General features: G+C 37.9%; 2 protein-coding genes and 1 pseudogene across 3 annotated transcripts; 2 read left to right on the forward strand and 1 right to left on the reverse strand.

Annotated features, from left to right (window-relative positions):
* Nucleotides 1–378: 378 nt before the first annotated feature.
* On the forward strand, nt 379–6,873 carry LOC101306484. The gene is made up of 8 exons (XM_004290583.1): nt 379–950; nt 1,047–1,196; nt 1,289–1,447; nt 1,582–1,815; nt 1,954–2,196; nt 2,279–2,643; nt 5,685–6,281; nt 6,633–6,873. The coding sequence occupies exons 1-8, from the start codon at nt 392–394 to the stop codon at nt 6,636–6,638; spliced, it is 2,313 nt and encodes a 770-aa protein (XP_004290631.1). The 5' UTR covers nt 379–391; the 3' UTR covers nt 6,639–6,873.
* A 2,525-nt stretch (nt 6,874–9,398) lies between these two features.
* LOC101307073 (ETO1-like protein 1-like) lies at nt 9,399–13,245 on the forward strand. Its single transcript, XM_004290584.1, has 5 exons — nt 9,399–9,765; nt 9,884–11,599; nt 11,959–12,250; nt 12,475–12,784; nt 12,881–13,245. The coding sequence occupies exons 1-5, from the start codon at nt 9,608–9,610 to the stop codon at nt 13,099–13,101; spliced, it is 2,697 nt and encodes an 898-aa protein (XP_004290632.1). The 5' UTR covers nt 9,399–9,607; the 3' UTR covers nt 13,102–13,245.
* LOC101306776 lies at nt 13,212–23,141 on the reverse strand (annotated as a pseudogene). Its single transcript, XR_183983.1, has 21 exons — nt 22,874–23,141; nt 22,511–22,769; nt 21,914–22,019; nt 21,681–21,822; nt 21,182–21,446; nt 20,583–20,950; nt 20,168–20,241; nt 19,512–19,662; nt 19,002–19,182; nt 17,951–18,185; nt 16,843–17,346; nt 16,292–16,349; nt 15,887–15,971; nt 15,175–15,249; nt 14,997–15,080; nt 14,733–14,876; nt 14,583–14,652; nt 14,023–14,105; nt 13,862–13,916; nt 13,606–13,725; nt 13,212–13,515 (listed from the first exon to the last, which is right to left on the reverse strand). The product of XR_183983.1 is annotated as an uncharacterized LOC101306776 (transcript).
* Nucleotides 23,142–23,426: the final 285 nt, after the last annotated feature.

Here is a 23,426-nt window from a genome sequence, read left to right on the forward strand (position 1 = left end):
TAATTCACATGCAAGAGTGCAAGACTACATTAATATATATGCTCTTGCGGTTCTTATTATGAAGATGAGATTAGGGATTTTAGAATTCAGTGTTCTGCATATTCAGCTGTTGTTATAGATCTGGGAATATTGGTAATTAATCTAGCACATTAGCAATTGTCTTACAATAGAAGTTTCATACGATCCTTTAGCTGATAAAGAACAGACGTAATGATGAGATCCTAGCATGAAACGCATGGGAATAGGAATACAAACTTACTTGGGATGCAAGTCTTAGAGGCCCGCCCGGCCCTTTAAGACCATACTGATCGAATTCTTTTCCTACAGTCCTTTTTGTGCTGATAAATATGTGCACAAACGTCAGTATTAGTTGCCACAAATATGCGCACTTATGGCTAACAAGATCGAAGGGCCGGAAGAAATGTCTCGTGCCACAGATACCATGATCCGCGGCATGGACAGTGAGAGCATCAAGAAATACTTGTTCAAGATAGCCATGAAAAGCGATTGGGAAGGAGTTGTTCAGGCATATAGGCTAAACAAGCAGCTGGCACACAAGGCAAGAATCACCAAGTCAGGTGAGACGGCATTGCACATAGCAGTGTTAGATGGCCAAGAGGATCGTGTTGAAGAACTAGTAAAACTGGTTTCCTTGGAGGAGCTGAAACTCCAAAACCAGCGAGGGAATACTCCTCTCCATTTTGCCGCAGCACAAGGGAATGTGAGAATGTGCAAGTGCATTGCCAAAGTTCATCCTTCTTTGGTTGGTATTCCCAACAAAGATAAAGAGACCCCTCTCTTCTTGGCTGCACTCCATGGTAAAAAAGACGCCTTCTTGTGTCTCCACTACATTCGTACTCCTAACGAGTCTGATCCAAAATACTACAGTTACTGTAGGCGGGAAGATGGGGATACTATCTTGCACTGTGCAATTTTGGGGGACTACTTTGGTAATTATACTAAATTTGATCCCTTTCATATATGAGCTAGCTATCTATGTCCTCTGATGATATGAATTAACAAACAAACTGAATTGTGGTTCACAGATTTGGCATTTCAGATTTTAGCCTTGTATGAAGATCTAGTCAATTCTGTTAATGAAGATGGGTTTTCCCCTCTCCATGTTCTGGCGGGTATGCCTTCTGCTTTCATGAGTGGTAGCCACCTTAGACCTTGGACCAAAATCATTTACCACTGTAAGTACAAACTTAACTATAGAGTGAACGATCAAACGATTCCATATATGTTAACTGCTTATCGATCACTCTTCTGTATGGTTTTCTCAAAGGTATATTGGTCGATGAGCTGAATGTGGAAGAAGCAGATCACTTCCATAAGCGGGTAACTAATACAATATTGAACAAAGAAAAGGCTCCGAAATACCCAGAAAACTACAAAACCTGCATCAGTTTCTTGCTAGTGTTCTGGAAAATGGCTCGAGTCTTTGGTATGTGAACTAATCAAATCCATTTGAACATCAAGCACCTAGCTATGACCTATATATGGGTCGATTCTATACATGCAATCAAAGTTTGGATATTCTGTGCTAAAGTACTGCACTACTATACTCTTTGTATACAGTAGAAAGAAGGCAAAAAGAATCCACAGATCTAGAGAGCCCTGAAGAAACTACTGAAGGAAATTCAGGTCCTTACAAGTACACCTGCTCTGAAGAAACTGCTGAAGGAAATTCAGGTCCTTACAAGTACACCTTCTCTGAAGAAACTACTGAAGGAAATAATTCAGGTCCTTACAACACATGCTTTAATTTTGTCAAGGTCTTGTCGAAGGCAATGCTGATTGTTCTTGGATTAGGTATGGCAACCTTCCCATCTTATGGTATCTTGGTGATGGGTCTCCACCAATCTTCATTACAATAAATTGTATATATATGTCTGTAGAAGTCGATCATGTAATTGCCTGCTTTAAGATATATTCCTTGAATATTTGAAGGGTCTACGGAAATAAAGAAGATAAGGAACAAGAAAGAAAAGCACAAATGGGCTGTTCAGATCATGGACAAGCTATTAAAAAGTACTATGATGTATGAAAATGAAGACAGTGGTATGAACCCTTACATAATTTCCGATGATGGCGACCGTATCATCCTTGGAAGCATTGAATTAGAACAACCTGCAATGACACTTCCACCTACTGACCAAGACGAAAACAAAGGAAAAGGAGACATTGGAAAAGGTACTTGTTGTGAGTTAGTCTATGTCTGATATTGTCACTTGATGAAATGGTTGTGGTGGTAACTAATTATGTACATGTATAGGGTCATTGTCGCCAGAATCGACAGAGAAGAAAACCCCTGAGATGGAAAAGAAGGAAACACCCATTTTGATTGCTGCGAAGAATGGTGTGACTGAAATGGTGGAGAAGATCCTAGAACTTTTTCCAGTGGCCATCCATGACCTTAACGCACAGAAAAAGAATATAGTTCTGTTGGCTGTGGAGAACAGGCAACCTCATGTGTACCAACTCTTGCTAAAGAAAAAGATCATGAAAGAAAGCGTCTTCTGCCAAGTGGATAAAGATGGCAATAGTGCATTACACCTTGCAGCAAATCTGGGAGAATATAAGCCTTGGCTAATTCCTGGTGCTGCCTTGCAAATGCAATGGGAAATCAAATGGTATGAGGTAACACAATTCAAACCAATCTTACATAAAGTCTTCATTTACGGCGATTTCAAAATTTTTACTTGTTCAAAATAAATGAGATATGAGACTTGAACAAGTAAAATGAAACCAAAGTCGTTTTTTTTATTTGAGAAAGGTAAATCTTTATATAATAATAACCAATCATTACACCATGGGAGATCTTGGTGGTCCCTATCCTCCTCCCTACCCATATATCAGCAGCGATTACAATGAACATAAATCGAAGAGGGTCCAAATGTAACATACTCTTAACCCCATCCAGAAGCCTCGATACCTCCTTATAGCTAACATCAAGAGGAAACAACCCCACCAAACACTATATAAACTGCTAGCATATATGCATGGGCAACCTCCTTATTACATTGACAACAAGAAAACACCGACGTTAACACTGGCAGTCCCTGGACATGACAACCAAATATAACCCTACCAAAACCACCAACAACACGTACCAACCAAGACCATCACTAACACCCTCGCCCAAAAGGGAGGAACGACAGACAAACAACACCAAACCAAAAAACAGAAAACTAAAAAACCAAGAAAAAACAGAAAACAAACCAAAAAAACAAAACTAGCCAGACCTAGGCCAAGCCCAATCACCCTCCAATGGACTTCAAGAGTCTGCCTACTTCAGGATCCGGCCCAATAGAACTGGCCGCTGCCCCACCGCCCCGCCACGGTGCTGACGTCGTCGCCGTCTGATCCAGGAGAGGCGTTTCACCCTTCTTGATCTGTAAACAGACGTGATAAACCCAGGTCAAAACCAAACCAGATCGACCAGAGCCACCACGATCTCCCTTTAACTTCACGCCGCCAATCCCGTCCTCCTCTCCCACCGCCAACGCCCTGCCGGAGCAATCTCGCAGCGAACAAGCAAACCAGCAGCAACTTGGGCTGTGCTGGTTGTGCAGCTGCACAGGGCCACTATATGCCATGTACAAATATGCAAAATGCCTTAAGACTTCTACCTCAGTTGGTCAAAGCTTATTCTTTATCTTCTCCCCACCCAATTTCGAATTCTGATTAGTGCAATTTTCTTTGTTTTTGACCTTTTGTTTTTTGCTTTCTTCCTTTCTGCAATTTTCTTTCCTTTATTACCTTCTTTTTTTTTTGTTGACTTTCAGTCTTTCACTCTTTCTTTCCAGCCAGTTAGGTTTACTTTTCCACTTTTTTTCTCCTTTGTTTTGCTATTCCATCTTGAGTTCTTATTGTTACTCTTCTTTGTTTGCTTTCTACCATTTTGTTTTTTTTGCTTTCTATTCCATCTTCTAGTTTTTTTTTTAAGAAGAATGTAGACACATAACTATTTATATAATTAATCGGTAAATACATTAGAATTCGGAGACAACATATATAGCGCCTAAACTCTAGTTAACAATTGAAAAATTTAAACTGTCTACACATAGAACATCATGGATAATCGTATTCATTTTCTAGTTCTTATTGTTACATTATTATACTAAATTAAACACTAGTTATTTGATATGAAATGTAATGCAATGTTGCTTTATATACCTTATTCTAGGGTCGCTAATTACTTTCTCTTCATGCTTCGTTTGGATATGCTTATTATTCATGACATTATAGCGGTTCATGCTTATTTAAATGTCCTAGTGTGTGTGTATATACATATATTCCTAATCTATATTTTCTTGCCTAAAGCAAAATAAAATAGGCCACTCAGTCCAAAAAACAAAAAAACCACATCTTTAAATTCGCACAAGGCCTCCGATTACTCTTGGCTCCACCACCACCATCCATCTGGAGCACGGCCACCCTCTGACCACCCTCAAACTCCCGTTGGACAGAACAAAAAAGCATATTTTTATGAAACCCAGGATACTGTGTTCTGTAGAGCAAAGAGAAATAACCGTGAAACCAAACCAAATTTGTTTAGAAACAAATAATACTTATGTTCTCTCGGTGACATGAGATTACTAATCTGGTAATATTGTTGATACTTCAAGTGGACTATATATTTGATGAAGAGGTAAAATTCCCCTCACGCATGCCCTGTTCAAGTAGCTATATATTATGATCTAGAGGTAAAATTTCCTTCATGCCTGCATAGATAGACCGTCAATAGAGGCGTAAGCAAGGGAGGGCGAGCAGACCCTTCTCAATTCCTGAACTAACCAACCATTGGTTTAATATTTAATAATATATTAGATTAATGATCCTCCTAATTATATGAGAAAATATGAAAGTAAAGGAGAAATATGTTTAAAAGTTTTGAACTTATGCCCCCATTCACCCCCACAAGTCCATTAATCGGACTCGTCTCCACCATCTTTAAATATATTCTGCATTTTATTTATTAACTGATTAACTAAAGATATATGTTAAAGTTTATACTCTTATTCTTCTTTCTCATGGTCAATCTGTCTTTGCTCTAGTGTCGTCTTTGGTGTTTCTCACTTTCTCACCCACAAATGCCGAGTTAAACAGTCATTGCGATATTACTCTTTCTTTAGTATAGGCAAGATCAATCAATAAAGATAGCTCAAATAACCGAATTCTTTTTGTTTTGCACGTAGATTCGATAGACATAACCAATATGTTTTACTATGTGTTGTCGAGTAGTTTAGAGAAATAGGGCAAAATTATGATTTGATATAAGCTATGAAATGGTTACTCCATATGTAAATATATGTACCATGAATATCTGTCTCTAAATAATCAACTAAAGTCATAAGAACGACATATTTATATAAGCTAATATATGTAAGTTTTTTTTCCCGTATAATCAATCTATTATTTGACGAAATTCTTGTTTGGTATAATCGCCATCATGTAAGTTTTGACCCTTCTAACTAGCATTTCTAGTTACGCCACATCCGTCATGACTTGATTTCGATTTGGAATCCATTATGAGATGAACAATGAATGAAAATGAAATATTCTCGTACCAATTTCACCGTCTCTCATTCTAATTGATATCGATTCATGTTATTTTTCTTTCTAAATTAGTAAATATTTCTATTATTGAGTACTGACGTCCAACCCATGGTGTGCAGTTTGTGAAAAACTCAATGTCGTTCCACTTCTTCATCCGACACAACAAGAATAGCAAAACCGCAAAGGACATCTTCACCGAATCCCACACCCAAATTGTCATAGACGGCGGGAAGTGGCTGACCAAAACCTCACAGTCTTGCTCCGTCGTGGCTGCTCTCGTCGCCACCGTCGCCTTCGCCACCGCCACCACCGTCCCCGGCGGCATCGACGAGAGAAACGGCAGACCCACCCTTGAAAACCAACCGGCTTTCGAGATCTTCGCCATCGCCTCCCTCGTGGCCCTTTGCTTCTCCATCACATCAATGGTGATGTTCCTGGCCATTTTGACGTCACGGTATGAGGAGAGGGACTTCGAGAAGAACCTGCCGAGAAAGCTCTTGTTCGGCCTGACGTCGCTGTTTTTGTCCATCACTTTTATGCTGATATCGTTTTGTGCCGGACACTTCTTCGTGCTCAAAGACAAACTCAAGTACGCGGCGTTTCCGGTGTATGCAATATCGTGTTTGCCGGTGTCGTTTTTCGCTATAGCGCAGTTTCCGTTGTACGTTGATCTGGTGTGGGCTACCTTTAAGAAGGTGCCGCAGCGGAGTTACAGGGTACGCATGTAGCTCCTCCATCTTTAACTAACTAACTCATTGATGCAGGGCTTATCCATCTTTATGTAGTAATTTTGCATGCATCTTAAATTAGTATTAGTTTAGTATCGTGTGCTAGGGTTAAGGGTTTATGTACATATATAATTTAGGATCAAACAAACTTAGTCATATCAGGAGAACATGCATTTTGTTTATCATGCACTTCTTTTAGAGTACGCAAGAAAATGGTGAACCCTATTTCTCATAACCGTACCTCAATATATTATATACAACATCGATCATGCATGCGTACCTAGTAATCATTAGAATTTTTTGACGAGACGGTTTTTGTTCAAATGTTTGTTTTGGCAGGAATGATCATGACAATACATGAAAAACGAATAGTTTGGATCTTTGAGTTTACATACTAAAAGAGACAGAAGTGCAGTTTTAATTTTATGAGCTCTATATATGCCTGAAGCCCAGCAATGAAGCAAGGACATGAAACATGCGAAGCTCAGAGCCTGCTGAAAAAGAGGAGCTTGTTCATATTGTGTGACGCAAACTTGCATCATGATGACATGAGAAACAGCACAGAAGGATAAGAATTAAGAAGAAGAAAAGAGAAATGCTAGAAAATAGTGTCTGATTGGAAAAAACTTGTTCAAAGCAGCTATCAATATTAATTATGTAATATAAATGGTGTTGGCGTGGAGTCTATTTCCTCATGATGATGATATCTTCAGAATGACATACAATGAAACGAATCTAAACTCTCACCACACAGGACGCTGTGACTGCTGTTATTACTAGTAGGAGTACTACATGGAAGTTGTGTCTTTTTCTCCAGCTATTATATACAGTAGTGAGTAGTGAGTGATCAATCACCAAAACAAACGATATTATTCCTTTCACAATCCACTTCCTCCACACAAGAAATTGACTCCCCTTTCAACAATGACACTTGCCCACAAACATAGTCCCCTAGCTTGTTAGTGTGCTGGCACTAGTGCATGTGTATGAACAGATTTATTAGATCATTATTAAACTGATAAGAAGATATTAGATCGTTACTTATTCATTGAAACTGATCACTTATTTACAATAACTAATTAATAGTATTGGTGGCATGGATGGTTAATTTGGAGTTAAAATAATATAATAATAGTTGGTTTTAGATCTTTTGTAAAATAATTTGTTGTTTTTAATTGTTCGGAGTCAAATTATAAACACTCATCTTTCACCAACTTACATACGGTGAGTTGCACGACACCCTCGTTGTTGCCTAAACCAAGGTCTAAAACCATACCAAACTTTATGACATTATGAAACCCATGTTAATCAATGTTGTAGTAGTGTAAAACTCTTGTTGGATATGAGATTTGACTCATTTGAGCATTTGGAATCAAAAATGGAGTTAGCCTACATGACGAACACTTAAACATGCAGATCATCCTCACATTTCAACAACTCTACAACCTAAACACAATTGCACAATTGAACCGAGTTCCAATCTAATATTTATCTTACTTTTAGAATTATACATATGTATCGCCTTATTGGTTCAATCACTAATAAAGAATCCATATATACCTTACATTCCTGTCGAAGTACTGATTAAAACGTTTTCAAATATAGAAGTATAGCATATGAATTCAAACTTGGTTCATGTTCATGTCTAAAGCTACATATAATAGAAGTAAAGGCCTGAGCTCTTTTCCGAGTCAAGTTGCCGACTCCCAATCTCATTCTCTTTTTGTCCCACAACAAAGAGACGAAGTCGATTCTAAAGGACTCTTCTGTTTCAACCTTTAAACTATGCAGAAGGAAACGAATGTCAGGGCCACTTTGGTCATTGCGCATGTTCCCCTTTCCTAGAATTCAAACGCGAAAACATCTGCATTTGCTGGAACTGGTGTCAGGCATGTGCAGGGCGGTTCGTTTCTCCGGGACAGAGATAATCTTGTCTGTATCTCACTCGTACCCTACTACTCTCTTCTCACATCTAAAATCTTACCTAGTTTTTACCTTATTTTCTCAATCAAATGGGTTAGGAAGTTACTAATATTATAGATAATACAATCAAGAGCGACCGTTGGTAATTTCTCTAATGGAGCTACGAGATTTTCAATACACCATGAGGCTTACAAAGTTAGTAGATGAGTGTCGGTAGCGGCTTCGAACCAATAAAAATTAAACCAAACATAAGTGTCAATTTCGCTTCATCAGTACCTAATACTTGTGATTAAAAACGGGTGACTGTAATTAGAGTTGTTTTTATAAGGAAAAAATTTTAAAGGCAAGAAAAAATTCAATTGCATTCATCGTATAATGGACCAATTTTTAAGGTAAGAAAACATGAACTGCATTCATTGTATGTTTGTCAATTTGGTAACTAAGCTTCATTATATGAATCCAAATTTGGGAACCCATTTGATAATTTCTTTGGATTATTCTCCAAAAACAAAATTAGACAGACTGGCCTAAGACCATTATTAACATTCTTAATCAGTGTAATCTAATTAATAGAATAAATTCCAAGGACCCATTGTGATTGCGGAGAGACGATTACTGATAGTGAATTATTTGATGTGTAATGTAAAGTTGTAAACCAGACAATCCAGCCAAATCAATAGGATTTTTTAGATTTTAGGCTCCTCTCCAAAACCAAGTGACGTCGTCGTTTTCCTGATAAAAAGTCCAACTTGGAGTGTGTAAATTTTCTCATTTTTATTGCTCCAAGATGAGTTTTTGAAGAAGAAAAGTGGGAGAGAAAGGAGAAAAGGATGAAACTTTCTCTTTTGGCAAACAAGGCAAAGTTAAAGGGGGCATTTTTCATTTGGATTCCCTTCAGTTTTGGTCCCCATTATCTATGTCTCTGAAGCTCTCTCTCTCTCTCTCTTCTCTCAGAGCTTGTAACGGGTCCTGCTGTAGATTGGTGCCTTTAAAGTGAAGTGGGTCTCTTTCTCTCTTATCTCTCTGTTTCTCTCTCATTCAGTCATTTTGTTTGGTTATGGTGATTTGGCTATTTTACGAGGGGATTGGGTTCTGTGGGCTCTAATGTGAGTCCTTGTTTCTGATAGAGATCTTAGGGACTTGTAATATTTGTGGTGGAACTGAAAACGCATGAAAGCTTATATGTCTGTTTCTGGGTGTATGAATTTGTTGATATGATTAGTCCATTTGGACATTGATGGTGTTTTGGCTTTGGTTGTGATTTTTTGAATTTTTGTGTATGATTTATCAGCTGAGTGGTTTGGAGCATTACTGGGTGATTTGAATCTTGGAGGAGAAAAACCCATCTGGCCGTTTTGGAGATCTGGGAGCTGCTTAGGGTCTTATGCCCTATGAGGACTTTCTTTCCCTCCGAGTCTTGTAAAGAGTCGCAGCTCAATGCTCTCAATCCACAGTCTTGGCTCCAAGTTGAAAGAGGGAAGCTTTCAAAGCTGTCATCGAACTCAAACTCAAACTCAAACTCCTCCTCCTTCCCTTCATCTTCTTCTATGTAAGTTTTGTTATTTTGGAGTTGCTTTTTAGTTTGAATCAATGTTTATATGTTCCAATTCAGCATATTGATCTTCGGTTTCGGTTGGGGTTTTTTTGGGGTGTTGGAATTGTTGTAGAGAATCTCTTATAAAGGTGCCTGAGCCGCCTATACTCCCATTTTATAAGCCGGTTGATTATGTGGAGGTTTTGGCTCAAATTCATGAAGAACTTGAGTTGTGTCCTCCACAGGAGCAGTCAAATCTTTATTTGTTACAGTTCCAGGTCTTTAGAGGCCTTGGAGAAGTCAAGCTGATGCGGAGAAGCCTCCGTGCAGCTTGGCAGAAAGCCAACAGTGTTCATGAGAAGCTTGTGTTTGCAGCATGGTTGAAGTATGAGAAGCAAGGGGAAGAGCATATTTCGGACTTGCTTTCCTCGTGCGGAAAATGTGCACAAGAATTTGGGCCAGTTGATGTTTTAGCTCAGCTTCCTGTGGATGGAAGTGAGACTAGTACCCATGAGACTATTTCAATGAGTGGGAACAAGATGTCAAGACAAGTCAAGTTTAAAATTGAGGGTGAGAAAATAGTTTGTGATAGGCAGAAAATATCCAGCCTTTCGGCTCCATTTGATGCCATGCTTAATGGGTGTTTCTCAGAATCACTTAGCGAGGACATAGATCTGTCAAAAAATAATATCTCTGCATCTGGTATGAAGGAAATCAACGAGTTCAGTAAAACAGGCAGTTTGCGAGAATTCCCTCCTCATCTTTTGTTGGAAATATTAGCTTTTGCTAATAAATTCTGTTGCGAAAAGCTCAAAGATGCTTGTGACAGGAAACTTGCTTCCCTTGTGTCTTCTAGAGATGATGCAGTGGAACTCGTGGAGTATGCGCTTGAAGAGAACTGTCGTGTCCTAGCTGCATCATGTTTACAAGTTTTCTTAGATGATCTTCCTAATTGTTTGAATGACGAGCGGGTGGTGGAGCTGTTCAAGCATGCTGATAGAGAGCAGAGATCAATCATGGTTGGACCAGGCTCCTTTTCACTGTACTGTCTATTGAGTGAAGTTGCTATGAACCTTGATCCTCAGTCAGATATAACAGCTTGTTTTCTGGAACGGTTGGTAGAGTTTTCTGAAAATGATAGGCAAAGACTGCTGGCATCCCATCAGTTGGGATGCTTGAGGCTCTTGAGAAAAGAGTATGCTGAAGCGAAGCGTCTCTTTGAGGAAGCTTTAACTGCAGGCCATATTTATTCTGTTGCTGGTTTAGCTAGACTGGATTACATCAAAGGCCACAAAGTTTGGTCATATGAAAAGCTGAGCTCTGTGATCAACTCTGTTATTCCTCTTGGATGGATGTACCAGGAGAGGTCATTATACTGTGAAGATGAAAAGAAATGGGTAGACCTTGAGAAAGCAACTGAATTGGACCCAACTCTTACTTACCCATACATGTATCGTGCAGCTACACTAATGAGAAAAAACAACTCTCAAGCTGCACTTGCAGAAATTAATCGGGTTCTTGGGTTTAAACTTGCATTGGATTGCTTAGAGCTTCGTTTCTGCTTCTACCTTGCTCTTGAGGATTATAAATCAGCCATTTGTGATGTTCAAGCAATTCTTACTCTCTGCCCAGATTATAGGATGTTGGAGGGACGTGTTGCAGCATCCCAACTTCGTACACTTGTCCGTGAGCATGTTGAAAATTGGACAACAGCAGATTGTTGGTTGCAATTGTATGATCGGTGGTCTTCAGTTGATGATATTGGGTCCCTCTCTGTTATTTATCAGATGCTTGAATCTGATGCGGCAAAAGGTGTTCTCTATTTCAGACAGTCTTTGCTTCTCCTCAGGTAAGTTTTGGACCTCAGGGCCAAATTTTTGTTATTTATCCTTTAAAATGAGTATTCGTATGTTTAATCGATATATATTTGAGAACTCCAAATGTGTTTATGGAGAAATAAAATGACTTCCTGATTTTTTAAGATTCGTCTAGGTCTTTGTGGTTCCAAAGTCCTGCCTGCTGTCCCATGCTAGTTTGGAAATCCAAATATGTGCCAAATACAGTCACTTCCAAATTGTTGATTAATTTTCTTTTTCCCTGGTTTTGAAGTCATGCCTTTAATCATATGTCTTCTCTGTGATATAAGTGGTAGCATTTTATGCCAAAGATTAGAATGTGAATGGAAATCTCATGTCTTTACTTGATCAGGTTGAACTGTCCTGAAGCTGCGATGCGGAGTTTACAATTAGCTCGTCAACATGCATCCAGCGAACATGAAAAGTTGGTGTATGAGGGATGGATCTTATATGACACAGGCCACTGTGAGGAAGGGCTCCGTAAAGCTGAGGAATCTATCAAAATCAAAAGATCCTTTGAGGCATTTTTCTTGAAAGCATATGCACTGGCAGACTCTAGCCAAGATCCATCATGTTCCTCAACTGTTGTTTCTCTCCTAGAAGATGCATTGAAATGCCCCTCAGACAGATTGCGGAAAGGCCAGGTATGATGTTGATGCCACCATATCAGCAAAGTATTTCATTCCACTCGACTAGAGTGCTGGTGATTATAAAGATATCTTATCCTGCAGTTCTAATGTAGATTCCTAAAACTAAAAGGGAATTGTCATTTTGTCAGAGCTTTGAAAGAAGCTGTTGATTTGAAGTGCTGATCATCTTAAGTTTCTTAGCGTATTCTGACCTATATCCTTCACTTCTCTTTTGCCAGGCACTAAACAACCTCGGAAGTGTTTATGTTGACTGTGGGAAGTTAGAGTTGGCAGCTGATTGCTACATCAATGCTCTTAAGATCCGGCACACCCGAGCCCACCAGGGTCTTGCTAGGGTTCATTATCTAAAAAACGACAAGGCCGGTGCCTATGAAGAAATGACCAAACTGATTGAGAAAGCCCGGAATAATGCATCTGCCTATGAGAAGAGATCTGAATACTGTGATCGTGAACTGACAAAGACAGATCTGGAGATGGTCACCCGATTAGATCCACTTCGCGTATACCCTTACAGATATAGAGCTGCAGGTTTGGTTTTCAATCTTTCTCAATCATCCATATATTGGTTTTATTCTCCTTTCCGAATGGCACTGAAATGGACCTATTTGGTTGTTGATGTTTCAGTGTTGATGGACAGCCACAAAGAAAAAGAGGCAATTGCAGAACTATCAAAGGCCATTGCATTCAAAGCTGACCTCCACCTTCTGCACTTACGGGCTGCATTCCATGAGCACATTGGGGATGTAATGGGTGCACTGCGAGACTGTCGAGCTGCCCTCTCTGTCGACCCAAACCATCAAGAGATGCTGGAGCTTCACAGCCGTGTAAACAGCCATGAGCCATGAACAGAGAAATTGAAAATTATAAGATGAAATTAGTTCCAAGTTGTATCTTCACCGTGTATACTAGCATTCAAGTATACGTGTAAACACCTTTTTTTACAGGTCAAAATTTTGTAATCTATGCAGTTGGCTATATAATTTATTCAAATCGGTAAGTTACCCATGTTTTATACAGACAACTAAAATTAACCCAATAAAACACTGGAATTCGTTTAAGACTAATGGTTACTTTTACCATACAACTAGAGAACCCAAGTCCCATATGTACAGTTAGCTTCACAAGTTCTACATATGTACAGTTGAAGATCCTAAAGATGATGAAGAACAAAGCATCTCCAGATTCCACGTCCCTCAAAATGGTGGTAGCAGTTGGAAAACATTTTACGACGAATGAAAGCTTTGACCTGCATGTAAAACCTGCACTCCATAAATAAGCAAATAAGTAAACAATCATTACTCCTAAACCAATGATGGTAAAAACATTATGTGGTTATATAGGGAAAGTACCTCTAAAATCAGTTTGAAGCACTGTACATAATGGATGCACTACTTCCCATTAACTTAATCTGTGGGAGGATGCTGGAAATATGGATGCCGCAAAGCATCATCAACGCTCAACCTTTCTTCCTATCATGCAATCGTTTAAATCATATCAAAATTTCTAAATTTGCTCAATAACCAAATTAGTGCTAGATAGCTAAGAGTTGCATGATGCTTAGCAGCTTAGGTACCGTCTCTAAAACAAATGTTAAATTCAACTTACAGGGTCCCAGAGTAAAAGCTGACGCACCAGCCGCAAAGCCCAAACATTTGGAAACCTACAATATATTTCCAAGGACTCAATAATTAATGAACAAAGAATATAGACAAGAGACCATGTATGATAACATTGATAAGACACAACTGATATAATCATTTACTAACCCCAGTTTAAGAGGATCCCTGCTCTTTATTTGCTGGGAGAAAAATTCTTCCGAGCATTTCCAGGAAGCTGGTGATGCTCCAACCTGAACTCAAAAATTCAAAAGTGAAATCCATTGGATAAGTACTATCCAGAAGTGAAAGAAAAACTCAAAAGAAGTGAAAGAGCAATACTAGGTATAACATTTCTCCAAGATATTACCATTTTTAAATGGTTTAGGCCTTTAGGGAAAGTTCAAACTTCTCACTCGGCAAACCATGCATTTCCCACATATAATATTTAATGGAACAAAAATGAGAAGGATCCCTATGAAACATCATTCTGTATTATTCTAATACTAACCATCATGTTCACAAATTTATCACAAAATGATTCAATGCTGACATTATGCTCATGTTTCTATAGGTGCACTATACATATCTATGTTTGTAACCACATACTTGTTTGCAAACTTGAAAAAGTGATTTACCTTCATCTTCATGCTTTTGCAAAAGCTTATCCCTTAAAGCAATAATATTTAGAAATATTACTCAAATATAGTGATGAAAGAAGGTAAGCTTACTCGGTCTGTGTGGTGATGCTGTAAGAAACTACCAGGGATTAGTATACAGAGCTCCATCAGTGCTCTAAGCCTGTCGCGAAGAGGTACACATACAAATTAAGCCTTATACTCAAAAACCATAGTTAAGGATTTCTTGATAACGAAACTAACTTGTATGCTAGCTCCTTCAAGCCTTCATTCCATCCTTCAAGATGCTGGTCTAAAAGAGCACGTGTGTAACCAGAGATCTCAAAAACATTTGGTGATCCTAAGATCAACTCTAAGATCACAACACCGACACTCCACATATCATACCTGCCAAGAAATTAAACTTAAACCAGATCAAGGGTAGGTTTAAATGACATTATTTATACATAAAAACAGTCATTTACAAATGTGGATCGGGAGCTGAGTTTATATCATGTATAAACATACTTCAAAGTTGTGTTTGTTGGCCTCTGATACCAATTAGCATGAAGTAAGGCTTCAGGAGGAGTATATTCATTCGTTTGTTCAGCTCTGCAGAAACACGACAATCAATATTGAATGCAAATTCAATACAATTTTGAACAAAATATATTAGTTCCAAAAGTAGCGACAATAGAAGAGATACCTGGATGGTCCGATGGAACCATACAAATGCTTCAAAGTAAATGCGTCCATTGCACTACCAAAGTCAATGATGCGCCTAAATGATGCGCAAAGACATCAATGCACATTTCATAAATTGAAAAACACAGGGAAATAAAATACTCTTATTTATGACAAGTGAATAGAAGACAACGTGAAAACAAATTCATTAAACGCATTAACACCACCTTGCCTAACTACATTGTTGAAGCAGCTTGTTTAATCAATTGATTCAATTAAGAAGGGAAGGGAGCCAGTGGGAGAAGAAACTCAGACAACAAATTAAACTAGGATACATATGTACAAAAATAAGAACCTAACTTATGATAATAAAACTCACACATCACAGAGACAACTCTTCTTTACTTTCATGTTACATATGTAATGCAGCTTAATGAGTTTGACTCCAGTAGCATTCATATAAAGTTTAAAAAAAAAAATAGAAAAAAATCTCTTAATACCAAAGACCATCATAGCAAAGGAATACAAAAGATTAAAGATTTAAAATATTCCATCTAAAATATCCTAGAACGCAATACGTCGGTGAGTTCAACTCCAAACATATCTTACCAATATCTAAATACAATCTTATCAGATGGAGACCCTTGTAACGCAAAATGCAGGTTATAACACCAATTTGAAACAATATACAATAGAATCTTAACAGACACACTAAACCAGTAAGATGAACTCACATTTTGGTGGTAAAATTTTGTCCATGTGGAATTGCTTTCAAACACCTCCCAGTGTCTTGCTCTTCAAAGCATAGAACCATGTTTTCTACCATATATGAAACATAAGCTTTAGAGATCTGAAAGCATTAGATAATTATAGATGCCTGTCTTTCAATACTTTGAAAGAACATTCAGCCTTGATGATACAAATAGTATCAATGTGTCCTGAAAGTATGCTAACTATGCTTTTCCAGTATATCTCATGTCTTTACAACTAACAGAAGGAAAGTGGGAAAAAAAAAACCATTACTAGTTCCAAATAAATAAAGCCATCTTTAACACTCATACATATTTGCAACTTGCTTTTTATATGAAATTTTACATAAGCAGTAATAATAATTACAATTACTGGAATGATGCACTCACCAGGTTTAATATCTCTGTGGGTAATATTGCGGTCGTGACAGGACTTCAACGCCATCAACTGAGTAACATGAATCAGGTCATGAGTGCATTGGACACAAAGCACAAACATAAGAATGTCAGAATTTGGTATATCAAAGACAAAGACAAAAAAAAATGCCAGATGGTATATGAAACAACTGAATACAAGACTAATTCTCGGCAAGAATGGTCGATGGGCATGGAAACAACTAGTGGGTGGTTATTTCCCTCAGCATATAGCTGTTTATAAACTTAATAAACTCAGAGTTATCCCTGCATGACAAGGCAATCTCCTGAACAATTTTTTCAACAGGAAATTGCTCAATGGTATTAATCTGACCTCGAAAAGAATGACAACCCTTCCATATACGAAATTAACATGAATCAAAGAATATTCGTCCACCTTATACATGTCAAACCAGTACAAGTTAATGGTATGACATCCATCCATCCAAGCAACCCATCTATACAAGATAGAAATATGTATATCAATAATATAACTAGTGAAACATTTGCTGGAAATTAGAGCGTACCAGCTGCCATATAAGACTGCGCATTTGCTCATGTCCTTCTTTTGTTGTCTTCAACCAATGCCACCATTTCGACGGACGCAAGATCTGTACATGCTTAACTTTTTCATTCCTTCCTTCATCAGCATTCGTGTCTTCTTCGACAGTATACATAAGCTTCGATAAAGACATACCCTCATAACGGAATACCAGCCATATTTCATTTGCTCGAGATTCGAAAGATTCAACATATCTAGCAATATGGTTCAGACCTTCTTCATATAAATCAGTATGCAGTCTAAATTTGTTTCCAAACATGCTTTCAGTAGTCCAACTATTTCCCGTTTCATCTGCCCTTGAATCATTTCTTTCTACTAGACCATAGAAATTGAACCATGATACATTTAAAACAGTATTTGATGTGGCAGCTGATAGTGAACCTCCAAGACAATTAGATGCATTGAGAAAAATTTCTCCAAAATACTTTTCACGTAAACCACTTAAATAAACAGCGGCCCCTTTCTCCACCTGTTACAAATAACATCAGATCACTAGTAAAACTTTTACTGATATTCCAATATCAGAATTTGAAACGTCCAAAACATTTTAAATAAAATCACTGTTACAAACATGGAATATAGCAAATGATCATCTCAAATCACAAGACGAAGCAAAACAGTACAAAAGCAAATCACTCTACATTTTAAAAAGAAAAACTTGAAGTCTGGAAGCAACAATATCTAGTGAACTCAAGGTGTCCTAGTTTGAAAGCTAAGTGATAGAAAAGTCAACTAAATTTTAATTTTGGTTTATGAAATTTCATGAGAAAGAAAGTGTTAATTGGGACAAGGTTAAGCCATAGGTTCTTATGTAAAGGTAAAGCTATAGGTTCTTATATAAAGTCAAAAACTGAAATATCCATTAGTATTATGACTATTACCAATTGATCATTTAGGCTTTGCTGTAACATTTATTCTAGCTCAGGTAACAGTTTCAGTAATTACTTATCAAAAATGTCAATTTTTGAACCCCCTCCCTAAGTCCCCAGTCCCCATAGAGACCATGAAATCATCTGAAGTCAACCATGCACTTAAGCACCACCTGTCAAAATTAAATTGATCAAGGAATTTACCATTATGCGTTTTAAGATGAACATATTTTCGTCACGAAGGCCTACACGAAAATTTTGAGTAAAAGATATATTATATATAATCTTCAATCTCCGGTATCAAACATAAAAAACCAACTGAAATACTTTAGCTTTCCTACTTGAGTCTGAAGCGTTTCTGCCTTGATCACAGTTCCAATTAAAAGCCAACCATACTTCACCATAAGATCCACGACCAAACCTCTTCTTTAGTACATACCTGGCCAGGAAGGAATGTTTCTTAAATACTTTATCAAATCCACATCTGACACAGATAACATAACATAAGCATAAATGGGAGAAAATGATGCCTTACTCAACGAAAGAATGAAGATATGGGAGGATTGATGACACAGTACAAAATGATTTCATAGGAATCCATGCCTCACTAGCAAGTAAAATGTATCAGGACATCCTAAAATGACAGAATAGGTGTTCTGATGGGCATTTAGAGGTCTACTTTGGTCCAATATGAAACAACCTCTGCTTGATTAATGCCTATGCTCCAGATAGAGGGATAATTAAAAAAAAGTTGACGTCTACTATATTTTTTCCTATATAAATTCTAAAGAACAACAGTTTATGATCTTCAAACACCAGAAATATGAATCTAACTAATTCATTTCCATCCTTCAACTTTTGCCAAACACTCATGAGAAGTACACAACTAAGTATGAAATTACCACAGGAACTCCACTCCTGCTCTTACAAGCCCATCTCTTTCAGATTTTGTGTTTGTATGTGTGAGTGTAATCATGTAGATACAGATTACGTTACGATTATGATCACTCACTCAAAACAATGACATTAATAGTAGAGAACTATTGTCTTTCCCACTAACAAGAAGGATCACAGATCCTGAAAATAGAGGAGTCTGAAATACTGCAGACCTCAGTAATAATTGGACAATGCCCGCACAACAATTGAATAATTATATTATGCATCAACAATATGCATTACTTGTAGCATCTGTTCTGAACTTCTAATTTGACTACAGTGTCCATTTAGAGTCAATCAAGTAAAGAAAGATATGTACCTCCTGTCAGGGATTGAATTGTCAAAAGATCCATTATTTGAACCAGCATCATCGAAAGGAATTGATTCGAGCAAAGAAAGGAAACTGGCAAAGCCATTTATGCATTGATCTCTAGCATTGTCAGCATTAAGTCCAAGGTACATGCAAAAGTTCTGGTTATGGTAGAAATTTAGAGGTCCACCTAAAATTGAACAAACATTTAGAAGTGCTCTGAATAAGCATAGACAAGATACTATTCAATACACACTCACATAATATTCTTAATTTATTACTGTAAGATAAGGAATGAATGTATGCCTGCGGTCACTAATCATTTGTTTGAGTACTTATTTGTGTTTAACTCTATCCATCACAGCAATAAGAGGAGAGAGTGTTATTTAAAAAAACAGGTTGTAAGGACTTCAGAGGTTTCCATTCAGGTAGATACAACAACATTGTGGGTTATTACTGCTCAATAAAAAGAGCATCACCAACATGGAGCGAAAATCTAGGTTTGACACCTGCACTCACCAAAGTGTTGGTCAAGAGCCTCTGGAAGAGCCTGGGGCAGGTCATACACATAATTTTCATGGTCATCTACTGTTTGCAACACATGCTCCGCTTGTTCATCAAGGTTCTCAGATAAATAAAAACAGCCAACCCAGCCATGCTTTCCTTCTACCTAGAGAAAGAGCAGTCAAATTATCATTCAATTGTACCATAATGATGGAAAGAGAAAATACTCAAAAAATCAAACACTTACAGTGACATTAAAGTTAGACATTCAACTCAATGACTTCAAACAGAGTAAAATTATAGTTGTGACGCTAATATTTAATGAATTGTTATTCCAATCAATTGCAAATATCTTTCTGTGTTAACATACGCACGTAACTCACCACAATAACTATATGTCACTATGACTTCCTCAGAAGTCAGATGACTTCTCTTCACAGCATTTATGAATTATTCTATAATACATAACTTTTGGGATGCAAAAGGAAAAACAAAAAGTTCAAGGCCTGTTATAATCATGTAGCGTTTGCAATAATAGAACAATCTTACTCTATAGGATAAGAGAAGTTCTTAATCCCAGATCAAAAGAAATTTAAATGCCTCCAATTGACAAAAGCATAGTTGCAGGTACAAAGAAGAGGTTGTGATAAACAATTTGATGAAGGACTTACCATCAACCTCTCAAACTTGGCAATAACTGGATGAGCATACTCCAATTGCTTTAGGTCATAACTGAGCTTATTACCTGACCATTATAATAAAACTAATTATAAATACATAAGACGATGAGCAATTAAAGTTTGTGCAACAAGAAAATAATGTTAAAACCAAAAAAAAAAAGATTATGTTTTCAGTTATAGGCTTTTACTTGTCATTTGCTTCCTAAACTTCTCTGCTTATATGAGGTGCCTTGCATTCTCAAGGTCACAATCCATTCAAAACCTTTTCATGATGATTCTTATCAGATAGATACAAAGAAATTCCAAGTTACATTGCAGGAGACCATAATCTTTGAATTGGGCTCCTCGAAACTCCTATCCATAGAACGAATGTCCAGAAAAAGGTCTGAGAGCATAGGAGACCCACCTGATCCTTCATAGGTCGACTTCTGTATTCCTAAAGCTGCATGATCGTTGTCTCCCTCTTGATGTGAACTTTTCTTCAACAAACTCTCAGAAAAACCGGTAGATGCCAATGGAACAACAACAGCTGCCACGTTATCCCTACTGCCCTTTTCAAATGCAGTATCCACTATGCAGTCAGCTAATGAGTATGAACATGAGGAAGAGAGATTTGATCTCCTGGGATTGAAACTTCGTACTTCCCACAACAAATCACAAACATCCTGCAAACTCATCTTCTCGAAAACTCCATCAGATGCAGCCACCAGATAGGTATCATTCACAGTCAGTGGTTGCCAATCTGTCAATTCTGGTGCAGATGTAACGCCATAACTGAACACAACATAGTACGAAAATCAAAAACAAATTCCAACTGATATTAAGTTTTTTTCTCTTTTCATGAAACAACTTATATAAAGATTGGTGTGTCATAAAAGACAAGCAATGTAAACTTTTCTTTTCTTTTTCATTATTGGAAATGTATATAACCTCTTGGAATTTTTTCCAAAGTACAATTTACGAAAAAAAATACAGTATCTACATTCCAGTTGCTCCTCAACTCACCGTTTAAAGGAGACATCACCGATAGCTCGGGAAATAGCAAGTTCTCCATTTACTCGGGGCACACCGCCCCATTCCAAAACATAGCCACCAGCAGTTTCTACCCTAACTCTTTCGTCATCTCTGTCCGGATGATGATCTCTTGTCAGTTCCTTAACTGAAAAATGCATGAGTCCAGCGGAGGAAGTCAATCCAAAGTTTTCATGGTTTCTTAGGCGTGAAATAGCACCATTACTTCTTTCCTGCCTGTATAATCTTAAATAAGCGGCTGCATTATGTAAACCACCGGAAAATAAATAACTCCTATCATTTACTTATCTTTCATCCTTTTGAAACACAAGCTAAATCGTACCCCTATTTGAACATACATGAAGGTGGTTGGAGAGAGGGGGGAAGAGAAGGAGCATTAATAGATCACTTCAGATTCTCATTATACTATTTGCTTTCTTAAGAAAATCTGCTTCGAAACAATTCATCTCCATTTTAGGATAAATTTACTGACCTTTAGCCTCTGCCCGAGATCTAAATTTTTCTGAGCAAAGAAAAGCCTTTGAGTCTCCAATATTGGCAACTAAGATTTGACCATCAGCAAGTAGTGCAACTGTGGCTGTGGAACCAGAATCAATATTTTTCCTATACGCTTCCTTCAATGGGGAACATCAACACATGAGTAAGAACGTTAATCATTCTGCACAACAACTAGAACCAGATAGAGAAACCTATAATAGAATGTACCTTAGAAAATTTTGCATCAATGTCATGAATTGCCCTCAACAATGCTTCTTTCAGAATTTCAAAGTGATAAGAATCATCAACTGTTGCTTTGAATGAATGTGTAAACCTGAGAACTCATGAACGATCTAGAGATAAATACTCAAATACCAAAAATTTAATCTAAAAGGCCACACAGGAAGACAGAAGAAAAATTACAGGGATACAAGACAAAGGTTATAAGCGTATATATAGAATCTAGTACTAGATGATTAGCTTCTTCAAGCGGATACACTACCTTCAATAACTAATCCAGTAAAGCATACTACTAAAATTCCCAAAGCCACAAGAAGTAGAAAAACTAATAACATACAGCTCAACATGAATCTTGGAAAACGAACTAAAACGATCTTTAACTAGCAAGAGCTTATGTCAGTTGCAGCACAGCACTCCAAGACTATACAAGTTACTGTCTGATATTCAAAGTATAACACCTTTACTAATCGACTGATACTTCAAATGTCATAGATGCAATGCAGTTTTTCAATGGTTGAAGTAGAAAGCACACTATTATCTCGAGTTCACGAGAAGCAAATAAGAACAAGGAATATAGAAAATCACCTTCCAATGTCCAATTCATGTCCATTAAGTAAGCCATCCCAATTACGCCGTCGAGATATATTATAATGATCTTCACTAGTTTCCAACCTCCCAGCAGTTGTCTTCAATATAGCAGAGTACGATGCATCAATAAGAAAATAGGTATGCAAAACGAAATACTCCAAGAAAAGCTTGGAAGCCATATCACTAGCTTCAGCTCCATTATGACCATCGAAAACCGCCACAACTCCAACCGTAACCTCCTTGATCCCTCCCCTACCTGCTCCAATTTTCACATAATCAACATTTGAAACCCTAATTCAAATCCGCAATACACAAATTGAGACATAGATAAGCACAGAGAGAAGAGAGAGATTGCGGTACCGGGGAAGGGAATGCGAAGATCGAGAGCACAGAGAGTGCGGTCCTCCATGTACCTCCGGCGACCTTGAAGCATCGCCGATTGGCAACGCGCGGTGGCGGTTCGAGAATCGGAGTGCTTCCAGCGAGGGCATTTTGGGGATTGAAAGACCGCCGGAGCGCCGCCTTCTTTGTACACCGTCAGGCATGTCGAGGATTCACCGTGAGAGCGCGTCGCAACGGCTAGTAGGAACCCTAGTATGAGGAAGAGGCGAAATGCTGAGGCCTCCATTATCAACGGCAGCTGCGGCTACTTGTTCATTTTCTAGCATTGAAAATTTGGGAGAGAGAGAGTGAAGAGTAATTAGGAAACTGGAATAGCTGTTTGTTCATACGCTTTCTCTGGCGGTTGGTTCATAAGTGGAACGCGCGGTTGATTTTGATTCCCCTCCCTTTTATTCTTAACAAGTTTTAGACCGGAATATTACCGGAGTCGCCTGATCAATTCAATAGTAGCGGGGACAGAGAGTGATTATTGAATTGTATTGTTTTGTTTTGGAAAGGAGGGGAAATTTGC

Source organism: Fragaria vesca, linkage group LG2, assembly GCF_000184155.1.
Source record: "Fragaria vesca subsp. vesca linkage group LG2, FraVesHawaii_1.0, whole genome shotgun sequence".
NCBI lineage: Eukaryota > Viridiplantae > Streptophyta > Magnoliopsida > Rosales > Rosaceae > Fragaria > Fragaria vesca.